This window comes from Osmerus eperlanus, chromosome 6, assembly GCF_963692335.1.
Source record: "Osmerus eperlanus chromosome 6, fOsmEpe2.1, whole genome shotgun sequence".
NCBI lineage: Eukaryota > Metazoa > Chordata > Actinopteri > Osmeriformes > Osmeridae > Osmerus > Osmerus eperlanus.
Window position 1 is genome coordinate 17754945 of NC_085023.1, and position 23315 is coordinate 17778259.

The 23315-nt window shown below is 45.1% G+C and overlaps 1 protein-coding gene across 1 annotated transcript; it reads right to left on the reverse strand.

The window, feature by feature from the left end:
• Positions 1-2586: 2586 nt before the first annotated feature.
• LOC134022533 (probable E3 ubiquitin-protein ligase HECTD2) lies at positions 2587-22898 on the reverse strand. Its single transcript, XM_062464113.1, has 21 exons — positions 22374-22898; positions 19206-19335; positions 17678-17816; positions 17473-17575; positions 17194-17283; positions 16919-16983; positions 16673-16718; positions 14941-15050; positions 14591-14739; positions 14293-14416; positions 14084-14180; positions 13817-13924; positions 13157-13289; positions 11890-11978; positions 9070-9228; positions 8349-8423; positions 6755-6842; positions 6267-6373; positions 4784-4899; positions 4237-4380; positions 2587-4110 (listed from the first exon to the last, which is right to left on the reverse strand). Exons 1-21 carry the CDS (start codon positions 22458-22460, stop codon positions 3990-3992), a joined length of 2280 nt encoding a protein of 759 aa, XP_062320097.1. The 5' UTR covers positions 22461-22898; the 3' UTR covers positions 2587-3989.
• Between the last annotated feature and the right edge of the window lie 417 nt (positions 22899-23315).

Below are 23315 nucleotides of genomic sequence, written 5' to 3' on the forward strand. Positions count from 1 at the left end.
AGTGGAGGAGAGGAGGGTTTGGGGTCATTCTTCATAAAAGGCTGAGGCCATGTGAGCCCCATGAACACAGAGGGCCTTTCTGAGACAACAAAGATGAGAGGAATCTAGTGGGGACAGTGGGACACACACACACATACACACACACACACACACACACACACATACACACACACACACACACACATACACACACTGTAGTGGCACCAGTCACCCGCATTCATGTGCACTCGTGTAAAGACAACCAGCAACATACCCCCGTGTTCAGCTCTGGGACTAATTGACTCATTCATTTGAAACTGAATCATTATCTTCATTTGAATTCGTCCAATGAAGCAGGACACAGCTATGTTGATTCGTGAATGGTAGTTAGTGTTTGTTAACTTCATATGCTTAGTTGCGTAGAAACATCTAACTGTGGAAGGCTGCAGAACAGTGGAGGTTAAGTGAAGATGGTAGATGACCACCCTCCAGACTAAACTTGGCAAATCACATCAGACTCTGCTCATACGACCCCCCAAGCCCTCTGGGTCCCTGCTCCAGCCTGTGGAATCTTATAGCCTCACAGTGTGTGTGTGTGTGTGTGTGTGTGTGAGAGAGAGAGAGAGAGAGAGAGAGAGAGAGAGAGAGAGAGAGAGAGAGAGAGAGAGAGAGAGAGAGAGAGAGAGAGAGAGAGAGAGAGAGAGAGAGACAGAGTATATTTTTGGCTGGCCTATAAATAGAGCATAAGTGTCTCAATTGATCTACCCTCTATGTTACCCACAATTAAGAAAAGGGAGGATGACTCCATTCATGGTAAACAGAATTCTTGTAAGGTAGCTTTTGTATCTGAGAGTACACTGCATTGTGCCACCAGGACCACAAGGGCCACCATGACAAAAAGTGCCACCAGGTCTCCATTTACATATTCCTCATGTGAGTCCTATCTTCTGGCAGGCAGCCAAGTCATCCACAGTTTCAGTGACGCATGATCAATGTTTCCAGAAGGGCTTCAATACCGTTTTGAACATTTCATTATAAATCATAATGAAAAAAATATCTAAGGATTCAACATTTGTACGGCAGTAAAAAACATATTTCTAGCTAAAAGGCTTTGAAATCCTAGAAAGCATCACACGCACACACACGTGCAGACAAACATTTTTGAATAGGGTCCAGACTCCAGGTTCTGTGTCTTCCCGTGTGTCCTTGGTCCCAGGTGTTGATTTAGCCCAGGCTCCTGGTGTTCCCCAGAGCTCCTCCTGTCCTTACCCCCTGGGCCTGAGGGAGAAATGGGTGGTGAGGATGTTTACTTGTATCACCCTTTATTACAAGCAAAGGGATTGACAGATGCCCACAAATCTCAGAGAGAAAAACCCTCAGAGAGGACAACTAACATTCTTAGAAGAGAGATGGTAAGGATTTCCTGGCCACAGCCTGGTTCTCTACCTAAATATAGTGTATATAGTTTCGCATTTTCCCATACTAAACATACGTAAGTATACATGGAGACTGGTGTCTATTGAGGGACACGTCAGTACTATACATTAACAATCTTGGACGAAAGATTGACGAAAAAGTTCAAACGTGCATAGGTTGATGTCCACTGAAGAATTGGTGGTATCCTTCTGTGGGTCAGTCCATCTATCACCATGACATGGAGGCCCTGCAGGGTTCTGCTGGTGGCAAACAGCTCAAGACAGTAGTGGCCTATTTTGAGGACAAAATTGAAGAAAATGAAGAAAAATAGCAAGCACAGAAAGAGATGACTAATCAATCACAGCACTTCCTGGTGGAGGTTGCACACCAGAAAGGCTGGAAAGAGGGCATCAGTTGGATGTTGGATGGCATAAACAGAGAGGAGAAGGTAAATGACAAGAGTCAGACATGGAAAAGAAGGGGAGTAGAACGGATAAGGGAGGGAGAGTTTGGTTTTAGACGAGGTTATGCCGGGGGAAATATGTGGTGGATCAGAGCCAGCATCTATTGCACATGAGGTTTCCATTTGAAAGGTCAACTAGAAAGTTGAGCATGTCAGTACAAAGAACATGATGTGATGGAGGAACCTCCCATGTTTACAAGTCCACCAATGTGACCAGGGCAGGCTGGTTATTATATGGTGCTGTGGGTAAGAGGTACAATGCCTAGAAAATGAAATCATCCATCCAATCATACATGAAATCATCTTCAATATAGTTTGGCTTTTTTTTACAAGAATTTGCAAAAAAAGCTTCTTTCATGTCAAAGTGAAAACAGATTTTTACAAACTTATGTCAATTAATTACAAATATATAGTGTAAAATAAGTGTTTGCATAAATATTCACCCCTTTAAAGTGACTGACCTAATTCAACAGAGGTCCAGCTAGTTGATGCCAGCAGTGTCACAATGAATGAAATGGAGATCACCTGAGTGCAGTTGATGTGTGTCAAGTGATTGTAGTATAAAAACATGTGTGTCTGGGAGGTCCAGTCTCTGGTTCATCAGTCTTCCTACTACAATTGCCACCCCCATCTCCCGCAAGCTTCTCTCCCACCAACCCCTTTAAAACTGAGCTATTGTGACCTTTTGTCACAACTGTGTTTTAACATAAGCCTGACAAAGACTAAGATTTGTGATGCCATAGAAGTTTATTGTTTTAAATGAGACAGTGATTATCACTCAAATCTAATAAATAACAACACAACATTGTTGGTCTATGATTATAAAACACATCTGGACAACAGGAGGCCTCAGAATGTGATAACCTTAGACTGAACTCTCCCCCATGAACACACATTTACATTCGAATAGCACGTTCAAGCTCTATTATTCTAACAGAGCACTGACATTTATGGCATTGACCGAAATATCATACAACATTCGTCAGATCACTGTCATACAACATAATCACTGACAATAAATATGTGTATGGGTATTGCCTTCCTTGTTTTGCCTGCTACACAAATACATGTCTTGACAAATGGAAAACAGCACTACTGTACATATAGGCAGCGTTGATCAGTTAAACAATCTACTGTATATCAATCAAACAGAGAGAAGGCACTGGACTGACCAGGCTTGAATACATACAGTACAAAAAAGACTAGAACAAGAAAGGTTTGTGTACAAATCCATCAGACGCCTGCCCTGTCAACTATCTCTTAGAAAGAATAGGCTAGAGAAGAGTGTTGTTACTGAATCCAACCAGGCAGGCTTTGACCAACATTTAACTCCATATGTTCGATAAAAGATGGCAGTGGTAGGGGTTAACTTTTAAACTACCCAGCTGACCGACTGAACTGAAGAGGAGACAGAACGAGGTCTATACTGACCTAAATTCTTGCTTGGCCGAAAAAAGGTAAACACAGACTCGCCTGTCTCCTAACAGAACACCATGCTGACAGGGGCCTGAATAATAATGTCATATTTATCTGTGAGGAAATTAGCTGACAACAAAACACCAATACAGATCTACTGTATAACCTGGCACAAAATAGGTCTGCATTGCTGACAGAGAATTGAAAGAGAGATTGATCTGCTGCTCCTATCATATGAAGCATATGTCAAAAACACCCAGAAATTGATAATTTCATGAGACAATCCATATCTCAGGAAAAGATAAGTAATGCTCTTTAACCAGCAAAGCTTTTTACAATCAGGGATAACAGTGTATAAAAAATCAGAGAAAGAGAGAAATACTATTATGAGCTCACAAAAATATATAGGACTATTATAATCACTGAGAAGTTGCTGTTGTCTAAGTATATCAGAGGGATTTGAGACTTCTTACATCTCTTACATCTGCCTTACAAACTGATGAAACTAGATCTATCAGGATGCCAGACACCTGATGCCTTTCTCATTTCAGTCTAACTGCTCTAACATAGATTAATACTAGAACATACATGAGAACCTCTTGATTTAAATCAGTTTGCAGTGACATCAATTCCCTCAGAAAGTTGTGTGTGTGTGTGAGCGTGAGTATGTGCATGTGTATGCAATATGTGTTCGGGTGCATGGGAGGCTAGTGAATCACTCGAGACCAAAGCCCTCTGCGTTGGAGATTGCGATGGTCAGCTTGTGCTTGAGCTCCTTCCTGCTCCGGTAGGGGGGGAGGCAGATCTGGTTGAAGCAGGTGTGGGAGATGGGCAGCCTGGAGACAGAGAGGCAGACAGGTCAGGAGCGTGGGAACAGAGAACGGGGTGGCACAAACCACGGAGAAAGAGAGAAACAGAGAGCGTTAGGAGGGAGATGAATAACGAGAGATGGTGAGCGTTACCAGTTGGTGGAGACGTCAATCTTGGCAATCTTGAAGTTGAGGTCGGCCATCCCTCCCACAGGGATACGATCACTTCCTGTGGCGAAGTGAAGCAGCTTCTTCTGCAGTTCCAGGGGGAAGGCCAACACTACCTCCCAGAAACAGCTACACACACACACACATCGTTTGATTCCCAATGGATCTGCTCTTGTTAGAACAGGTGCAGTCAATGATTCATTCCACATACGGTAGCCCCCAAGACACGCTCCCAGCCAATGTGTCCTCTACCCCTCCACCATAACTCTGGTACCTAAATATAGCTGCCTGGCTGTTGTAATACCTCTTTAGGTTGCAGGATTAATAGAGGGCAGAAAAGGAGATGTGGACTGGGAGAAGCAAAAGCAGAAACTAAAACAGGAATGACTTGGTACGTATAAACTCAAAACGATGTACCTCTCTTTGTGTGCAGTGTGTTGTACCAGGCCCTTACAGAGCAATGCAATATTAAGACTTCAGATGATCGAATAACGTTTCAATTTGTCTCGAGTTCTATTCTCCCGTTCCTCACCGGACTGTGGGGTCGGTCTTGTTGTAGCCCTCGTATTGGGCAGCTCTCTGCAGGGCAGTCATGTCCAGCTCAGGACTGCCACACACCAGCATCTCCACCTCCTCTGGTCGCAGCAGCTACAGAACCACAAACAGCGTTACAACCACAACACAGCCAGAACGCATTCACACATCTTCCGGAGGGAGACACGGCAGGGTTGCAAACATAACCACCATTACAACTGTGACTGCCATCACAATTAGCATTCACAAAACAACCTTGACAATAAACACAAACACAACACAACCATGACAACCAGTAGCCAAGCAGTTGCACCCTGAACAGTTGGACCTCTAGGCCCTTGGCTTGACTGACAAAGTCATTTAAACTATGCTAAAACAAAGTCTTCCAACACTAACCCACTCTGCAATTTGATTCTCTGACCGTTGCTATATTTGACCCTGAACGTTACATAAAGCCCTAATAGACATCTATACACGTATGTGAGGTATGCGTATCTTTTGTAGATGAACGGTAAACCAAATCCACCTTGGGTTTGTCCAGAAACATTGGGCAGGCTTAGAAGAAGCACATCAGTGAGAGAGCAGCAGAGCCGAGACTGGGCCTGAAAGATTGTGTACAACACAGACAGCAGGGCGGATGCCCCTGCTCAAGGTTAGCACCATCTCCTCTCAACACCGTCTGACTGGATGTTAGCTCTGTACTGTAAGGGTCCTCAAGTCACCAAGAGGCTGTCGGCACGGTCACCTGACGCTTGCTCACTGCCAGATAGTGTTTATCTGGTGCTTCTAGTCAAACTACTGCATGTGGGAGTGGATGATACTTGCGATCGATGGAGGGCACACTTTGTTCACTAGGAGGGCGAAGAACAGGGCTGAAATGAGCCTCAACTCACAGATGAAATATTTGATATGTCTACTTTGTCGTTAGCACAGACAGATTGCAGTTCAGTTGGGAGAGGATCCTTACCACAGTGTGTGTGGAAGTATGTGTGTATGCACAGATTACATGTGTAGGTGTATGTATGTATGTGACACATTCAACACAAGATAGTTGTAGTCTCTCAGTCTCAAACTCAGCTTCTATCCTTATCCACCACTTCATTAACCGGGCCTGCTTAGAGAGAGGCTGGAACTAATCTTAGCTAAAATCGATATAGAGTGGGACGGAATGTGGGGGTGCTGATTTCAGACCAATTTCAGCAGGTGACATCCATACTGTGTGATCCATACTGGGCTGGGAGGAGAAGGGGTCTCCCTGAGACCAGTGGGCTGGATATTATAGCACAGTGACTTAGGTGTACATGTTTACAGTTATCACTTTGACACACACTCACACACATACACCCATACATACACCCACATGAACATACACACACACACACACACACACACACACACACACACATTCACTCCTGCAAACACATTCACACACACTGTATACACACAGACACATACTACACAGAGAGATGATCAGGACTCACCAGCAGAGCATCAGAGGCGCACACACTGTGGAAGCCGTGGTAGAAAGCAGCAAACTGCTTATAAATTGACCTATTCAGCAGGAAATCTACATACAGCTGGACATACTCTGTAAGGAGAGAGATAGAGCGGCAGAGATAATGGGTGACAGAATTATTTCATTACATATTTGTGGCCGGTCATGCTTCCAACTGCAGGAGTGACATATTTTGCTACACAAAGAAGCATTGTGCTATAATGAATAGCAAGAAACTGTGTTAGAAAATAAGTATTTTCATTTGCAGTGCTAGCTGAGTTCTTGAAGGTTTCTATGGAAACCTTGGGGCCTTCAGCACATCTGGACTTCTGTCCTTCTTAGTTGCTAGAGTCAATCCCATAAAGATAAACTGGTCATTTTAATTCAATGATTTCAATCAGAACTGGAGTATCATAATGACAAAGATGGTGTATCCCAGTCTTAAAGCTGCTAGTGTGGGTCCAGTACACCCACCCTTCCTGTTGAGCTTGGTGACTGGGATCTTGTCTCCGCCAGCCTTCAGGTTGGTGGACTTCACGACCCCCAGCTCTTCCTGGAAAACCTGCAGATGATACCTGGAGATAGCATCCCTTATCTCAAGAGATAATTATGCATACAGATAACTGAAGAGCCTTTGAAGGGACATGACATGACGGGAGGGAGAGTGGGAGTAGCTTTTCTGGGGATGGACATCCATATATGAGTGGTGATTAACACCAATCTGGATGCGTGCTTTCAGCTAGCACATATGGGAGTTCACTGAGTTCAGTTGTACCACGGTCAGCATTGGCATTTACATGATGCGTATGATGCATTGGCATTTACAGTACAGTACAGTAAATAAATAACATAAAGCATCATTACAACATTATGTTTTAGTCTTACACTCCCACATCTCACCCAGCCTATTTCAAGTTATTGTTGTATGTATGCACGATTTGTACGTCGCTTAGGATAAAAGCATCTGCTAAATGAAAGCAATATAAAATGTCATGCCTGCAAGGCTAATATTCATGTAACAGTTAGTCAGAGCTATACCAGACACTCAAGACTACACCCCAAGTCACAGCAAACTGATTATACTGATTGCTTGTTCTAGTTCAGACGAAATGGCCCACCTGATACATGGCAGAATGATCGGAAGCAGTGCCTACATGAGACTCTCGGGCGACATGTCTATACAAGACTCTGTGACTGTGATCCCATGAGAGCTTTGGTGCAGCCAGGCAACAGGGATTTTCACACCCTGGTGTTGCTCTTCAGAAGGGCTTGAGAAATACAGTTCTATAGATTCAAAACCCTCTATACGCACAGACACACAACCACAATCATACACACACACATCTGCATACTCTACCCTCATATTGTTTGGCACTCAACACCTAGCGAGGATACACACACACAAACACACACGCACACACCTACAGACACGCCTACACACGTCATGAGCAGCGGTGATGCGTAGAGAGTTTATTCTCAGAGTGCGAGAAGACTGAGTCATGAGGAGGAGTTGATATCTCATTAGATCAGAGCTGAGATCGCACCTCTCAACAACAGGGGCGTAGCCAGGACATTATTTCTGGGGGGGCCAGCTCTGGCCAGTATTTTATTTGGGGTGGCACTTGATTGTCAAAAACTACTATTTTAAAACTCACACACTGCATCACTCAGAGCAGCAGTTCTCTAACGGTATCAAGTGGTTAGCTGCTAGTCTCCATTGAAGCGCTGTCAGAATGCAGGTACGTTGGTTTGTGTCTTGCGCTGTTGATGGCGGCGTGGCCCAACATGTTACGAATATGGGGCTTGTAGCGTGACAAATGACAATATAAGACGACTTCATAAAAAAAAATACTAATGCATTTATTTCAGCTTTATACCGTTTCTGTTTAGTTTTTTTGTGAGGTTGGGGGCCGGCAAGGTGGCCATTCTCTGACCAATGGTGGCCGTGGCCCCCCCTGGCCACCACGTGGCTACACCCCTGCTCAACAAGCAGACTGCCCCACCAGAAGTGGAGCTTTAGCCTTGACGCCGGCTGCGCCCATGCCATGTGTTGGACATAGGAGCTTACCTGGAAGGTCAGGTAGAAGTCCTCCTCAACGTTCCCTTCATAACTCAACAGGTCTCCTAGACCACGAGCCAGGTCCTGCAACAGGGGAAACACTTACATCAGTCGCTCGCCAGAGACCTTATCAAACCAACCAGGTTATATAACAGAAAACATACACAAGCGTACGCTAACGCACACACACACACGGTACATAAACACAGACACATCAACAAGCTGGAAAGGTTCAACCACTTTCTGGTATATTTACACTCAGTGGAGGCCAAAAACTACTAAAAGTAGGTCAGAATTTGACACAGTTAATCAATTAACCCTGATGAAACCAGGTCGACCAGGTGTTTGTCTAAAACAAAGTGTGTTTACGTAAGTGCTAGTAAAACTTTAAATAAACCCTGCATTTGACTAACATTGCAGACATATTTAATACTCAACTACATCAAATACTATGGGTGTTATGCTTTTAACCAAATACCATCAAGCTAGTTGCTCCATCCCAAAGTATAAAGGTTTCAGCCTTGCAAGACTAAAGTTAATATCTGCCTCCCTCTAGTGGCTAAAGTGGTGTGGGCTCTGAGGAATGCTTTCAGCTCATTTCAATGCCCCAGAAAAACAATATATATGCATCTTATCAAACAAAGACACACATTAATGGGGCTAAAATGGGGTTACTTTAAATACTGTAAATTTATCACCAGGGTCCCTTATGCAATCAGGATCCACGTACCGGCATGATCTGTTGCAGGTCCTCCAGGGTGGGGGTTGCCATGCCAACGGGGGTGTTCTGGTCACAGGGCAAGATGGGTGGAGTGAGGAGCTTCTTGAAGCAGTAGGGTGGAAAATGGATGTCCAGGGCAATGCTGTTGTACACAGCCAGACCCATCAGCTGGAACAGTCAAGGCTAAGGAGATGACGAACCCAGGAACAGGCTGGGTGATCATAAAACAAACTGAAGGATCTTGTCCAGACTGGTGTTCTTAAATCATCAATAAAAGATTTTGAGGCTGATTCCCTGATCTGTAAAGTTGTTATTTTGTGACTGTTGCGATCTGCTGACTGTGTTGTTCCTTAACTCAATATCATGTCGTTTTTTTATGTTGTATGTTGTAACAATATACTGACTGATCATTCTGGCCAGGATGCAAAATAATTGAATGTATCTCTCAACAAGCGTTTCCTGGTTAAATAAAGGTTAAATACAATTAAAAAAAAGTCCCAGAGCAGGACTGCTGTCCGACAAAGAGAAACAGGCACGACACATCAAACAAACTGGCCAACTTTTTTTGGCCAGTTTGCTTGACACTTGCCAATGTTCTAACGTTCTAATGTTCTGTAAGAAGGACATAACCGTCCTGTCCAGACTCAGGGCGAGTGTTACGTCCCCAGTCCTGTCATGTGTTTTGTGTGTGCGTGTTTGTTTTGCTCTATTTCCATTCTCTACAGGTGGCGCCCTCTTTACCACTCATCAACCAACGACTCCTCCCTCCCGTTACCCGTTGTCCAGCTGGTTCTTGTTGTCCGTTATCCAATCCCGTCGTCCCCTGTATATCCCCTGTATATCTATCACTGTTTGTCTTGTCAAGGGAGGTGGCCTTTTTGTCCTTTGTAGAGCTCCTTCTTGGTGTGTTTGGCTGTGCTGGCTGTGAAGGTTGTGGAAACCTGAGAGACCTGTTAGTTGATAACTGTTTTGTGTTGTACTGTAATTCACTGTTGTTTGATAATCCTTTTTTTTGTTAACCTTATTTCTTTTGTCTTCCCAGGGAGGAGGGGAAGCACCTTGTGTGTTAGGCAAGACGCCCTGGGCTTACATCACCCGTAGGGTAACTTCCTTGTCTAAACACAGCGCCAGTTAGTCAGTATTGTTTGGTTGGTAGTTAGGACAGGTAAGGGTGGGCTTTTGTTTTCTTTGCTTTGGTCCCGTCCAGCCCCTTCTCCCTACTATCGCCGTGGCTAATAAACGCCCTTATTTTGACGGTGACATTGTGTCTGTGCCCTTGCTTGCACCACGACTCCATGCCTCTTTTTCTGACCGCTGGGGGATCTTGAGCGGCGGGGTGTAGCTTCCCCTCCCTAACGGGAGTAGTGCGTAACAGCGAGACTCCAGCCCAGTGTACACATACTCGGCATTGCCGTAACATTGTGAGTCCAACACAAACACACAACTTGTGGACGGAGTGTGCTGTGTGAGTGGGCGTTGAATGGCTGGGCGGCTTTCCAGTTAGCACACAGAGGGGCCGCGGCAAAACATGTTTTACACCGTGTATATGTGTGTGTGTGTGGTGTACACGTTCTGACTGTGTAAACCAACACCTTTACCCATACAGCACTGCAGGGGGACAGGACATTCAAAGCATTGATTTCTGATTTCTATGAAAAACACAACTACACACACACACACTTTGAAAGCATTCCCAGCTGTTCTGGCTCCATATGGTCACCATATGAGTTGTGATGTTGCGAGAGACAGAGAGACAGAGAGAGAGCAACAGAGAGACAGAGAGAGAGAGAGAGAGAGAGAGAGAGAGAGAGAGAGAGGAGAGAGACAGACAGACAGACAGACAGACAGAGAGAGAGAGAGAGAGAGAGAGAGAGACAGAGACAGAGACAGAGACAGAGAGAAAGAGAGAGACAGACAGAGAGAGAGAGAGAGAGAGAGAGACAAAGAGAGAGACAGAGAGAGAGAGAGAGAGAGAGAGAGAGAGAGAGAGAGAGAGAGAGACAGAGAGAGAGAGAGAGAGAGAGAGAGAGAGAGAGAGAGAGAGAGAGAGAGAGAGAGAGAGAGAGAGAGAGAGAGAGAGAGAGAGACTAATGTGTTTAAGGATGAGGAGATCCAGAGGGATCAGCAGGCTCAGATCTAGCAGCTCCCTGTCCTTTCACTCCCTCAGGCTCAGACAAGGCCTGGCACAACCCCATGACCACTGGCCAGCTTGTTAAAAGGCACTTAGCTGGTTATTCAGGTTAGCGTGTGCAGACACACACACTCACACACACACACACTCACAAACCGGGTGTTACGTAACTCAGAGGTTTGAATGGCCCCAGATGGCCTATATGGATAACTGGAAATGATCTATTTCATTCTGTCTTCCTACATGATTCCATTAAAAATACACGTAGCACAAAACAGCCGTTCAAGAAGGATCACAAGAAATAGCCAGGTCTCATAAACATACTGCTGACACTTTATAAACCATATTGTGGTTTTCATCCTGCTTAAGTCATCTGCTTGAACGGCTTTTAATAATATGGTGAGTACCTAATCCTGTAGGTCTTAACTGATATATAGATAGATAATAAGTATTTGGAAAGATATACTTCTTCTATGAAAGGGCAGGACACATTTATAGTTATGGAAACACATCAAAATATCTGTTACCACAGTGTGGTTTCCTCGCAGGACAGTCCTGTGGTGTGTTCCAGCTCATCTGGCTCAGGCCAAAATAGTGTGTGTGTGTGCGTGTGTGTGTGTTTCAGGTTTGACTGCTGTATGTCTGAGATTGTTGACCTACATTATAAGTGGGAATATTGGTTTGAAGTGGAAGGATACAGTCCCAACCAATTGGAACTCAGAGTAGTTGTCACACTTCCAGCTAGTAAACCAATGGCAACGGGAATCCTTCAAGTAGGTGAACATGCCTGAAAAAAAAGAAAATGTGAACAAACCCTTATTTGACACTCCTCTACACACAGCTTTCTTCAACACATCAATTTACGATCTATTAATGTTCTATGAAAAATATGGATACTATAAATATAATTTTAGAATGTGTTCAGCAGTTCTCTCTAAGCCACATGAATGCAATGACCTTCACACTGGAAACTGTATGGCGAGCTTGACAGCTCTGCTATGAAAAGTGGACATGCACATACATTATCCTGCGACATGGTAAAAACTGGTTGAACTGAAACTGAATAAGCGAGGGGGAGAGAAAGAGAGACAGAGAGAGAGACACAAAGAGAGACAGAGACAGACAGACAGAAAGAGAGAGAGACAATGAGAGAGAGAGAGAGAGAGAGAGAGAGAGAGAGAGAGAGAGAGAGAGACAGAGAGACAGAGAGAGAGACAGAAAGAGAGACAGAGACAGACAGACAGACAGACAGAGACAGAAAGAGAGAGACAATGAGAGACAGAAAGAGAGAGAGAGACAGAGAGAGACAGAGAGAGAGAGAAAGAGAGAGACAGAGAGAGAGAAAGAGAGAGAGAATGTCTGAATGTACAGAAGCCTCTGTGCTGTATATAGGGGGTTTCCCCGTTTTAATGAGGAAGCCACAGTTTTGATGTAGTCTAGGCAGACTGCCTGGCCCTCGAAAACACAGCCATGGAAAGAACTACTCAGCTCTGAGGACAGAGGGAGTCTGGGAGAGAGAGATACAGAAGCTGAGGCAGAGAGAGAGACAGAAGGAAAGTGAGGCAGAGAGAGAGAGACAGCAGGAATGTGAGGTAGAGAGGGAGAGAGGGAGCCTTGCTGCAAAATCAGAGGCTCCAAAATCAACAAGCAACACTCCAGTGTTTCCCAGTTACTGCTTCTTCACTGCCAGAGTGAAAGTGGCTCAATGGATAATAATCCAGATCGGCTGGACTTTCAATTGATGGTTGTTTACTTTCCATTTTCTCCTATTTTCAGATTTACTCTTGAATATTGTGAGCCCAATTGTGTGTTACTGCAGTTGGTACCACTTTCGAATGAGAAGAAGCGAATCAAACTCTCTAGCACCAGCCACCGTGTCTATCTCATATCTATTTGAATAAACGTTTAATCCGGTGTGCGGGTGTTCCACGATTAATGCCCCCGTCTTAATGATTAGCTCCTGACCGTAGTCTGTATGGAAGATCTGTCGGACCAGCAGCAGGAACCACTCCTTGGTAAGTCCGCCCATGTCCAGCCCTGCCTCCCCAACAAACGTCACCTTCATCTTCTTCTTCAAGTCTGCCTTCTTCCTGGTCAACTGGAGAGGGGGGGGGGGAGGTGGTGTGGGGGGGGGGGGGGGGGGGTTGGGGGGGGAGGGAGGGAGGGGAAGAGGAGAAAAGGAAGGACAGAAGCCCAGCATTTTACACCATGGGACCATTTTCCAAATGAAGCCATTGTGACTGTGGGAGAAGTTTCCAGAGCTGAGGATCAGAGGGTCGAGTGAGGGAGAGCGGCCCTGCCTGACGGTCGAGCGAGGGAGAGCGGCCCTGCCTGACGGTCGAGCGAGGGAGAGCGGCCCTGCCTGACGGTCGAGCGAGGGAGAGCGGCCCTGCCTGTCTTGGGCTCCGTCTGGCAGTGGCAGGCCTGGATCTGCAACTTCGTTCAGCATCAGGCTCTCACACAGCAGTAACACTGAGTAAGCTGTCAGACAGTTACAGTCCTCACAGGACCCAACAGCTACAGAGCCCGGACCCCTGGCCCTGACTAAACAGGACATCCACACATCAACACCTTTCCTTGGAGGACTTGTGTGTGTGTGGAGGGGGGGAGGGGGTGGGGGGTTACCTCATCCAGTGAGTCGCTGAGCAGTTGGGCTCGTCGTACCCTGATGTTGAGGAAGAGGAGGTTCATGTCTACCCTCTGTCTGCGAGACACTTTGTTCACCAAGCTTTGCTGGAAGACACAATCAGAATGGGCTTCAGTTGAACAGAATACACATATGTGTGTCTGTGTGTGTATGTGTGTTAGTGTGCATGTGCATGTGAGTGTGTGTGTGTATGTGTGTATGTGAGTGCATGTGTGTATATGTGTCTGGGTGAGTGTGTGTCTCACTCTGGCCATGCTGATCATCTGCTGTTCAGAATCCCTCTGGATGATGGCCTTCTTCACCACTGTGGAGAGGATGAAGGGGAACTGGCAGAAGGAGAACCTGGGAGAAGACAGCGGGAGGGAGGAGGGAAGGATGAGGGCATGGAGGAATCTTGTGGAGAAGACACCATAACAGGAGGAGGAGGTCTCCTGTGAGAAGGCAAGGGTCTGACCTGTTGGAGTTGCCGTGGTTCTGCCAGGTGCGGTACTGCTCCATAAAGTCGATGTGGTCCAGGGTGATGTTGTAGAACTCGGTGAAGGACAGGATGGCGGGGGATGAGACGCTGTTGGCAGCGTCTGAGGAGAGCAGAACAGCAGGACAGAGCTGCAGTTACACACTTAGGCCAGATAAAATGGACGAGATGTTTATTTGAGGACCTGCTATGTGATTTGTGTGTTCAGGTGGTAGTGGGTCCATTGGGAATGATAGCACGTCCATAAATTGTGTGTGTGTGCGTGTCTGTCACTTACTAAACAGAGCGAGGACCTTGGTGGCGGAGGGGATCCACCAAGAGCACTTGGCCAGAGGAGGAAGATCATCTGGCTCGGCGGGAAACAGTCGGGTGGAGATGAACTGAAGGAGATGCTCCACCAGCTGCCGGAATCGCCTCTGAGACAGCCTGACACACACACACACACACACAAGTACACACACACACTTTGAGGGGCGTGTTTGGAAAATTCCGCATTTTTTATCATCTGATCCCTTCTCATTTCAAATTACAAACTGAAAAGAGAAAAAACAAAAAGACAGCTCTCATATTAACAAATGTTGGCATCAGGGTTGAGGGAGGTACCCAAGGCCAACAGGAAGTACTTACTTCTTAAACCAATGGACCAGGAAGTGGTGGTCTGCCTCAGACAAGGACGCCATCTGTCTGAGCAGGTGGGCAAAGATCACATAGGTACTGGTGCTGGAGTACTGTGGGTTCTACCACACACACACACACAGAAAAAAAAGCAAATGGTCATTCTTCAGTGTTTCCCCTACCATTATATTAGGGGGACGCCCCGTCCCCCCAACGGCACCCCCCGTCATTTCTGTCTCTACATGGTCGCCGTCGCCCCCCCCCCCGTCCCCCCCGTCCCCCAAAGCTGTAAACCTAGGGGAAACACTGTTCTTACATAGGGAGAGATTGGAGACTTTTGAGAGAGATGTTGTAGAGAGAGAGAGAGAGAGAGAGAGGGCCAAACTGTGTACGGGACACGCAGACGTTGCCAGAACATTGACCGCTTTTGTCCAGTCTGTTGATTCAGTCTCTGTGACATTAACTAAGAGCATACAGTATATCATGCTGCCTTTCCTCCAAGACCACGTCATCACAGGAAAGCCACATTCCTTCAGTCCACCATGACCTCATCCCATCTCCATGGAAGACACAGGACATGGCATCAGACTAACAGACAGCCTGCGCAGACGGCAGCGTCTCTGTGTGTGTAGTTTGAGTTTGTCTGATTGTGCTGATGTTGAACTCCATTCAGCAGTCTCAATGTAAACACACACACATGCGGCATGCACAGTCAATACAATCACACACTATGGCTGCGTTTTGCGCTAACTGCGTTCGTTCTTCCATAACTCCATAGCAGTGCATGGCTGCTGTCTCTATCAGTGCCCCAGCAGACCACAGTGGAGACAGGCTGAGGAGCAGAGAGGGAGGTACCATCCAATTACAGCAGAGCTCCTTAATGCCTGATTCTAATTCTGATTCTCTGTGTGGAAGCCTGCCTGCCAGTCCGAGTTCCACTCTGTCTGAGTCTGGGTCTGCTTGTGGAAGGCCTGGTTGGCAGGCTGGCTGCGGTTACGAGAGGCAGCGGCAGAATAAAGAGCCACATGACTCTCTACGCAGGAAATGACAGGGATTAATGGAAAGCAAGAATCTGATGACGGGGTTGCCTGGCTGCAGTTGGTTATTTCTGTCCCCAAACGTTTAAGTATAAACGGCACTGGAGATGGGCTGGGCCCTGAATCAATGTTCTTCACAGAAGACAGAAGATGAACAGAAGGAAATGTTGTTTTCTGAACAAAGGCTAATATTTTCATTTATATTACTTAAAAGATAATGTGTATTATATATTTGTATGTATTATATATATTTGTATAGGGGAGTGTTTGTTTCTGTATGAATATGTTTGTGTTGACAAAAGAGGACAGTTCAATCAGCACCTGCCTGGTCGTCGGTCAGCCAACGCTGGACCTGGTCGCGAGTCTCCCGGTCCTGTCCTACATCTATAAAGTTGAATAATGGATTTTGGTGTTTTAAAAACCCATCGACACTGTATGACTATGTTTAGCCTGTGTTCTGCTCCTCTCTCCCACCAACCGTCTCTGGAGGAGGGGATCCCTCTCTGAATTGCTCCTCCCAAGGTTTCTTCCATTTTTTTATTTTTTTTTCTCCTGTTGAGAGTTTTTTGGGAGTTTTTCCTTGTCTTCCTTGAGGGTTTAGGTTGGTTGAGGGGCAGTTCTATGGGCATATGTGAAGCCCTCTGTGACATGCTTGCGTGTAAAAAGGGCTATACAAATAAATTTGATTTGATTTGATTCAATCTCACCTGAACCAACACAAAGTACGCTCTCAGGTCATCTTTTGTTCTAGGACTGCAAACAGAAAGACAAACACATTCACCTGAAACCACGAGACATTCTGTGAATTATATAATAAATTAACTAGTCTGTTTAATGAGTATCCAGTCCAATGCAGTCCATGGTGAATAAATGACAGGAATATCTCATCAGTGTTAAACCGTTGCTCCCCCCAGGGCTCGGTGGTTGCAGCTGCAGACGACATCTGAACTCACCCCTTCCACTCCCTCAGCAGGCTGTTGATGATGCCTTTCAACACAGACTTCTGGATGTCCGGGGGCTACAACACCACAAACACCACAACAAAGCACAGTCAAACATGCCCAGGAGACAACAACAACATGAGCAGTCTCTATGGCAAACTAATGAAAGGATAAATGTCCATGCCTTCACTCATTCATGTACTGTTTTATCATTTTAAATACAGTATCTGATTATTTTGCTGTTTTTGTCCTACAGCAGCCTCGGACATTCCCAACACGGTACTTACTGTGAAGAGTAAGGCATCATAAACAGCGTTGACAAACTTGGAGTTGACTCCAGAGTCCTCTGTGGTGTTAAATGGAGCGTTGGCCTCTCTCTAAGCGCAGAGGGAAAGAGGGAGGGTGTATAGTGTTTCCCATCATTAAAAAATATTTTATTTCTGGGCTGTTTTAACAACAACTCCAACTGTTTTCTCATAAGGCGCCCTGGCCAGTAGAAGCCTTGTCTGCCGGCATGTATGTGTGTGTGTGTGTGTGTGTGCACGCTAGTGTGTGTCTTACTGTACCTTAAAGGCAGCATTGATTTCTATAAAGGAATCAAAAGTGGTGAGGTAGAACTGCCTGACGTCCCTGAAGTCTCCTGACACGACAGCTCGTTCCACATCCTCCCTGACACACACACACACGCACACACACCACATACAGTTAGAGTGACTGTGGGGGACAACAGTGTTGTGATAGGATTAAGCTGGTGGGAGGAAGGAGACTTACTGGAATTCTTTGGTTGTCTTGGTGCGGAGCGGGATGATAGGGTCGGATGGGAACGGGGCTTTCACCTCAGGGGGAAGAGTGTCAATGGAAATCTTTTGTTTCTGCCTGACGTCAGTACTGATAGGTGGAAGCTCCCTCCCTGAAGTAGCAGGATAGATAGACACACACACAAACACACACACAGGCACACACACAAACACACCAAAACACACACACAGGCACACACACAAACACAAGTATGGAACACAAGCCAATCAGTAAGCAATCCCTCTGGACATCCTATACGTCGTAGGCTCTCAGTAGCCAGGGATCATTTCAAAATAAACATTTCACAAGGGACACCTTATTACACCTCGTACTGTAGGGCAGAACCCTCTTCCCCTTCTTCTGGAACCGACTCCCTCCCCCTCTCTTGTCGATGCTTCCTCTTTACGGAGACATCACACCACCGTGTCTGATTAGATTGTTTAGTATTTAGAATTAGTTAAACTATTGTACTTTCACTTAATTTAAGTTCCGTATATGTTTATTGTTTGCACCTTCCTGCCACAGTAAATTCCGTGTTTGTTTAACATACATGGCGAATAAACCGAATTCTGATTCTGACATCAAACAACTGTGTCTGATGATGAGGGTTGAGGAGCAGATGGGGAGAAGACAAGGGCCTGTCTCAAGGGTCGATCATTATATTTCGGTGGCTAAGGCTTGGAATTAATCAGGCCCTAATGACTCAAACTGCGCTTTCCTGCTATACATACTGTAAGATAAGATACTATGGTGGATATCTCCTACAGGGTTTCTTTGGAAAAAGTGTCTTTGTACTGTGAAACTGAAATATAAATGTTTTCTGATCGAAGGTCATCCCGCCTTGTTGTAACTGAGAGAGTAACAATACAGTAGGTGAAGAAATGTAACACCGGAAGTTAACAAATCTAAGTCTGTTCTGGCGTGGTGAATGTACTGCTGTTTTCTGTGTGCTTTTACAGTATGTGTGTGTCTGTGTGTGCTTTCATATGGCTTTAATTTGACTGAAGTTTGCACAATCATTTTGGCAGTTGTAGCCCTGGTGACAAAATCAGTTCAAACAAAGCTGACAACCCCTTTCCCCAGATTCCCTCAGTCACAATGTCACTCTGCACACACTGTTGCCTTTACTATTTAAACAACATCTATAGCCAGTCATTTATAGTCTATCAGCAATGTAAACAAAGGAAGCAAAACGTCCTTGTTTCCTGGACATGCAACAGCTACAGTACTGTATGTGTTCTGAGAGAGAGAGTAGTGTAGAAGGAGCGAGCCATCGCCATCGGTTTTGGGAGGAACCATTAGCAGGCTTGAGTCAATTTACTCACTTCATATGAATGTCAATATAGAGTGGTCCAGTATAGTTTAATGACATTGTCACTGCATGGGTAGGAGAGTTATAACCGATAATGAAATGACATGCACTTCATGAACGTTAGATACTATGGAAGTACCGGTAGGTGTCATGTAAGTGTGTAAAGTCATGGCGTTAACAGAGACTCACCATGGCGCCCCCCCGGTCCGCCAGGCTGTGTGCCCGCTGTGCCCCGACCCCCAGTCTCCCTCCTCTGGCTCAGCGTGGAGATGACGGCGCCCAGCGAGGGGAAGGGCTGCTTTGTGCCATGCCCCGGACCCTGGTGCAGGGATGGGACATCATTACTAGAGCACAGCGCACTTCCACTGAATGCTATCCTGTACATCTACCCTATACAGCTAGCCTAATACACCTGTACAGCTTAGCCTATTCGCCTAGCTATGGTTATATACACCTATACACCTTGCATATACATGCAGAAAAATGGGGCAAATAGCCCAGAGAACGCTTCAGGGAAAAGACGGCAGGAAGAATGAAGAAGTGGCGGGAATGATAGAGGCGATGAGACGAGGGGGGCAGTGGGGAGATGGAGCCGACTGAAAGCAGCTGCACAGCAGCAGGTTCTGACACTTTCAAACCCTCCAATGAGCAGTGAGCAAAGAGAACACACACATATGCTCAACATACAGCATGGGAAAAGAGAGAGACAGAGAGAGAGAGACAGACAGAGAGACAGAGAGGGTTATTGTTATGGCATCACTCAGAATATATACAGGGTCAAGGTCAGGGTAAAATCAGAATTGACATACAGTTGTTTCAGATAGTTCTGTATTCAGGTTTAAAACATAAGTGCCCAGGACGAAAGCGAAATCCCTCCTCCTAACCCATCCTGGTACACAGGCTTCTATTGAAGGCAGATCAAACACACTCTTCATCATGAACACAACAGGAACAATGCACACCTAAACAATAACAAGCTTTTTGTATTGAAGCCCTTTCAGTGTTACAGGCCCACCCATTCCCTTAAAAGGGATTTGTCAAGCTAGAGCATGGTGAACTATATTTTGTGTCTCTTTAACTGTTTTATCTATTACTAAGAGGTCACACACATAACATTTCAATCTACCTTTTTATCGCAAAAAAGGTCATTTTTTCTGATAACTATGCCTAGTTTGCCGGTGATAAATGCCAGTACACTGTTTAGCTATTGTGCTAGGTAGTTTTGTTTCATAATGGCATTGTTTATGTAGAATTTACTAGCACAATCTTCTCAAATAGGCATTTGGTAATAATAAAACTGTTTTACATGTTCTTTCTCAAGAGGATACAACAAAAATGTGCTGATAAAGAAAGGGAACAGAAATAATGTGTTCCTTATTGAGGGAGGGAGGGAGGGAGGGAGGGAGGGAGGGAGGGAGGGAGGGAGGGAGGGAGGGAGGGAGGAGAGAGAGAGAGAGAGAGAGAGAGAGAGAGAGAGAGAGAGAGAGAGAGAGAGAGAGAGAGAGAGAGAGAGAGAGAGAGAGAGAGACAGACAGACAGACAGACAGACAGAGACAGACAGACAGACAGAGACAGAGAGAGTAAGACAGAGATGGTTATTGTGTCATTTACTGTGTTCAGCATCCCATGCCACTGGGGAAGACAAACAGTATGTGTGTGTTTGTACGTGTGTGTTTGTGTATGTGTGCACATGTGAAAGAGAGGAAAAGAGACAGTTACATTACAGAGATCATGGACTCAGTGATTCTTGGTGTGGCTCCTCGCCGCTGAATGACAGCATTTCCTTAATAAAAGCCTGACTGCTGGATCAAAACACAGCCACACATATCCCTGCACCCATTTAGTCTCTCTCTCTCTGTCTCTGCATACATCTCCTTCCTTTCTCCTCTATTCCCTCGCTTCTCTGCAAGCTCTTCCTCTATCCCTCTAGTCTTTGTGACCATGCCAGAGTCCATACTTTATGAGAGAAGAACCGTCTGTGTCTGTGGAAAAATAGGCTGCCTCGCCTCTAAATCTGTTCCCCATGCTGCGTCTCTTGGACAGTTATACTGTCTATATCACCGCAATGATGCTACTGTGTGAATGTGTGCTGCTGGGTGAATCGGTGGGACAGAGAGAAGTAGGGGAGCGAGAGAAAGGGGAGGGGGACAGAAAAAGGTGATACAGGGAGATGTGTACTGTGTGTGTGTGTGTGTGTGTGTGTGTGTGTGTGTGTGTTTGTGTGTGTGTGTGTGTGTGTGTTTGTGTGTGGATAGGATATGGGGGGCTCAAGTTATGACATTTCCAGACACTATAGAAACTAGGAGGAAAAAGTGCATTGGTGAATATTATTCTCACGTGTCTCTTCTCTGAAGGATGGGGACTCAAATTCAGCTGACTAGGGCATACAGAGTGTATATACCTTCCCTTAGTAGAAAACCTGATCTTAATAGGCTTCAAAGGAGATATTAGGCTTTAACCAGTAATGGAGTTACTACACAGCAAATACATTCTTTCTAAATACATGTTTAATTAAATTAAAGTAAACACTGTTATTGCACCCATCAACTACAAATTTCACAATGATCTCAATGAACCTGATACAAACGACCAGTACATAGAACGTATAAAAAAATGCATATACAATCCACAAACACAAAAGTAAACATTTTTGAATAGGCCTAGAAACTGTTCTTGACTTCTGATCCTTGATGTTAGTGATGGGCATTCCGGCTCTTTTTCGTGAGCCGGCTCGTATGGCTCAGCTCACCAAAAAGAGCCGGCTCTTTTGGCTCCCGAACGGCTCTTTAAAAAATACATGTTTCAACTATGAATTTGACTATGATGGGTGTGAAAACAATTTGAATTAAATTATGAAATGAAATCATACTCGACCGTAACCACATATCTTTAAAAATGCATTGATTTGTCATGGCTCTCCTCCGAGTTTTGACTACTCTCTGACTGTGTGTGAGTTGGCTCGGCCCTCCCTCATGCAGGATTGACAGGAACAGAATGTGAGGATGATCGTGTGCGCCTTTAAGCCTACAAGTATTTTTTTGTTGTTCTTTGAATTAGTCAATTATTTTAAATACAATTAAAATTCATTATTTCATAATCATTTAGTTTTTATAGGCTGTATTAATCTATTAAAAATAGAGTCGGCTCTTCAGATATGCGAGCCAGCTCCCGACGTTCACCTTCAAGAGCCGGCTCTTAGAGCCGGATCGTTCGCGAACGACCCATCACTACTTGATGTTATACTGTACTTTTTATACTGCACGTAAGTGCCTCGCTTTGGATAAAAGCATCTGCTACATTAATTCATTTTAATGTAAAGTAGGCTATATGAAGTGATTTATTTTTTAAATGACTCACCATCAGAGTTGATGTATGAAATATTGGTGGAAGCCTGGCACGTTCCCTTTCCTCCTCCGAAAGGGCGAAATTATATTCAGTCATCATCTAGTGCACCGATTCAATCAAATCTTATAAATTAAGTCGTTTGCGAACTAAAGGAGTCTATCGATAAGTTATCAACTCAGCGAATAAGACGAGAGTCTACATATTTTATCCAGGTATAGTTCACGAATACCGCACGTTCGTTAAATGTGTTGTCCGTTATTTGTCCTATTTTGGAGACTCAAAATTATCGGTCTTCCGTCGTCACTGTCTTTCTGGCAGGTGGGCTGGCGTGCAACCTGTCACTTTCTGTCAAATTACCTTTTTCCTACTTGTAGCCTGTACTGTATACTATTGACACACAGATTGTGTACCATACAACCACAGTTGTTAGTTAAATTACACTTTTAGGAGAGCATCTTTTCTCTAACGCACGGTTTTCGTCGTCCTTTGTAACGGCTGCACAGCTGCAAGCTGGCGCCATGTTGTCAAGAGGCGGTGCATGGAAACCAGCTTGGAAACGGAGGCTGTCTCCAGTCTCCGCGTAAAGACATCCTGCGTCATTGGTGCAATTGAACTTATATCCATAGTTAGGCAAACGACCGGGTCTGGGCGCACGTCCAAGTGTTTAGTGAACGAATGAGCGTTAAGGTATTTGCTCTCTAGTAAGTAGTAATTAACCAAAATTGTGGAGCTGTGGGAACTTTTGGTAAGGCCACTTGCAACTGGCTGCAGAATTTAAACTAACAAAGTAAAACAAATCCTAATCACCACACAACCTTGTAACAAGGTACAACACATAAAATAAAAAAGATTGTGCATGTGTGTCACATGAGCAATGTTGACACTCTAATACTAATATATTTTCCATAAGGCTCTATTCTGTCCATAGCCTGATGAATATAATCTGTATGTTTA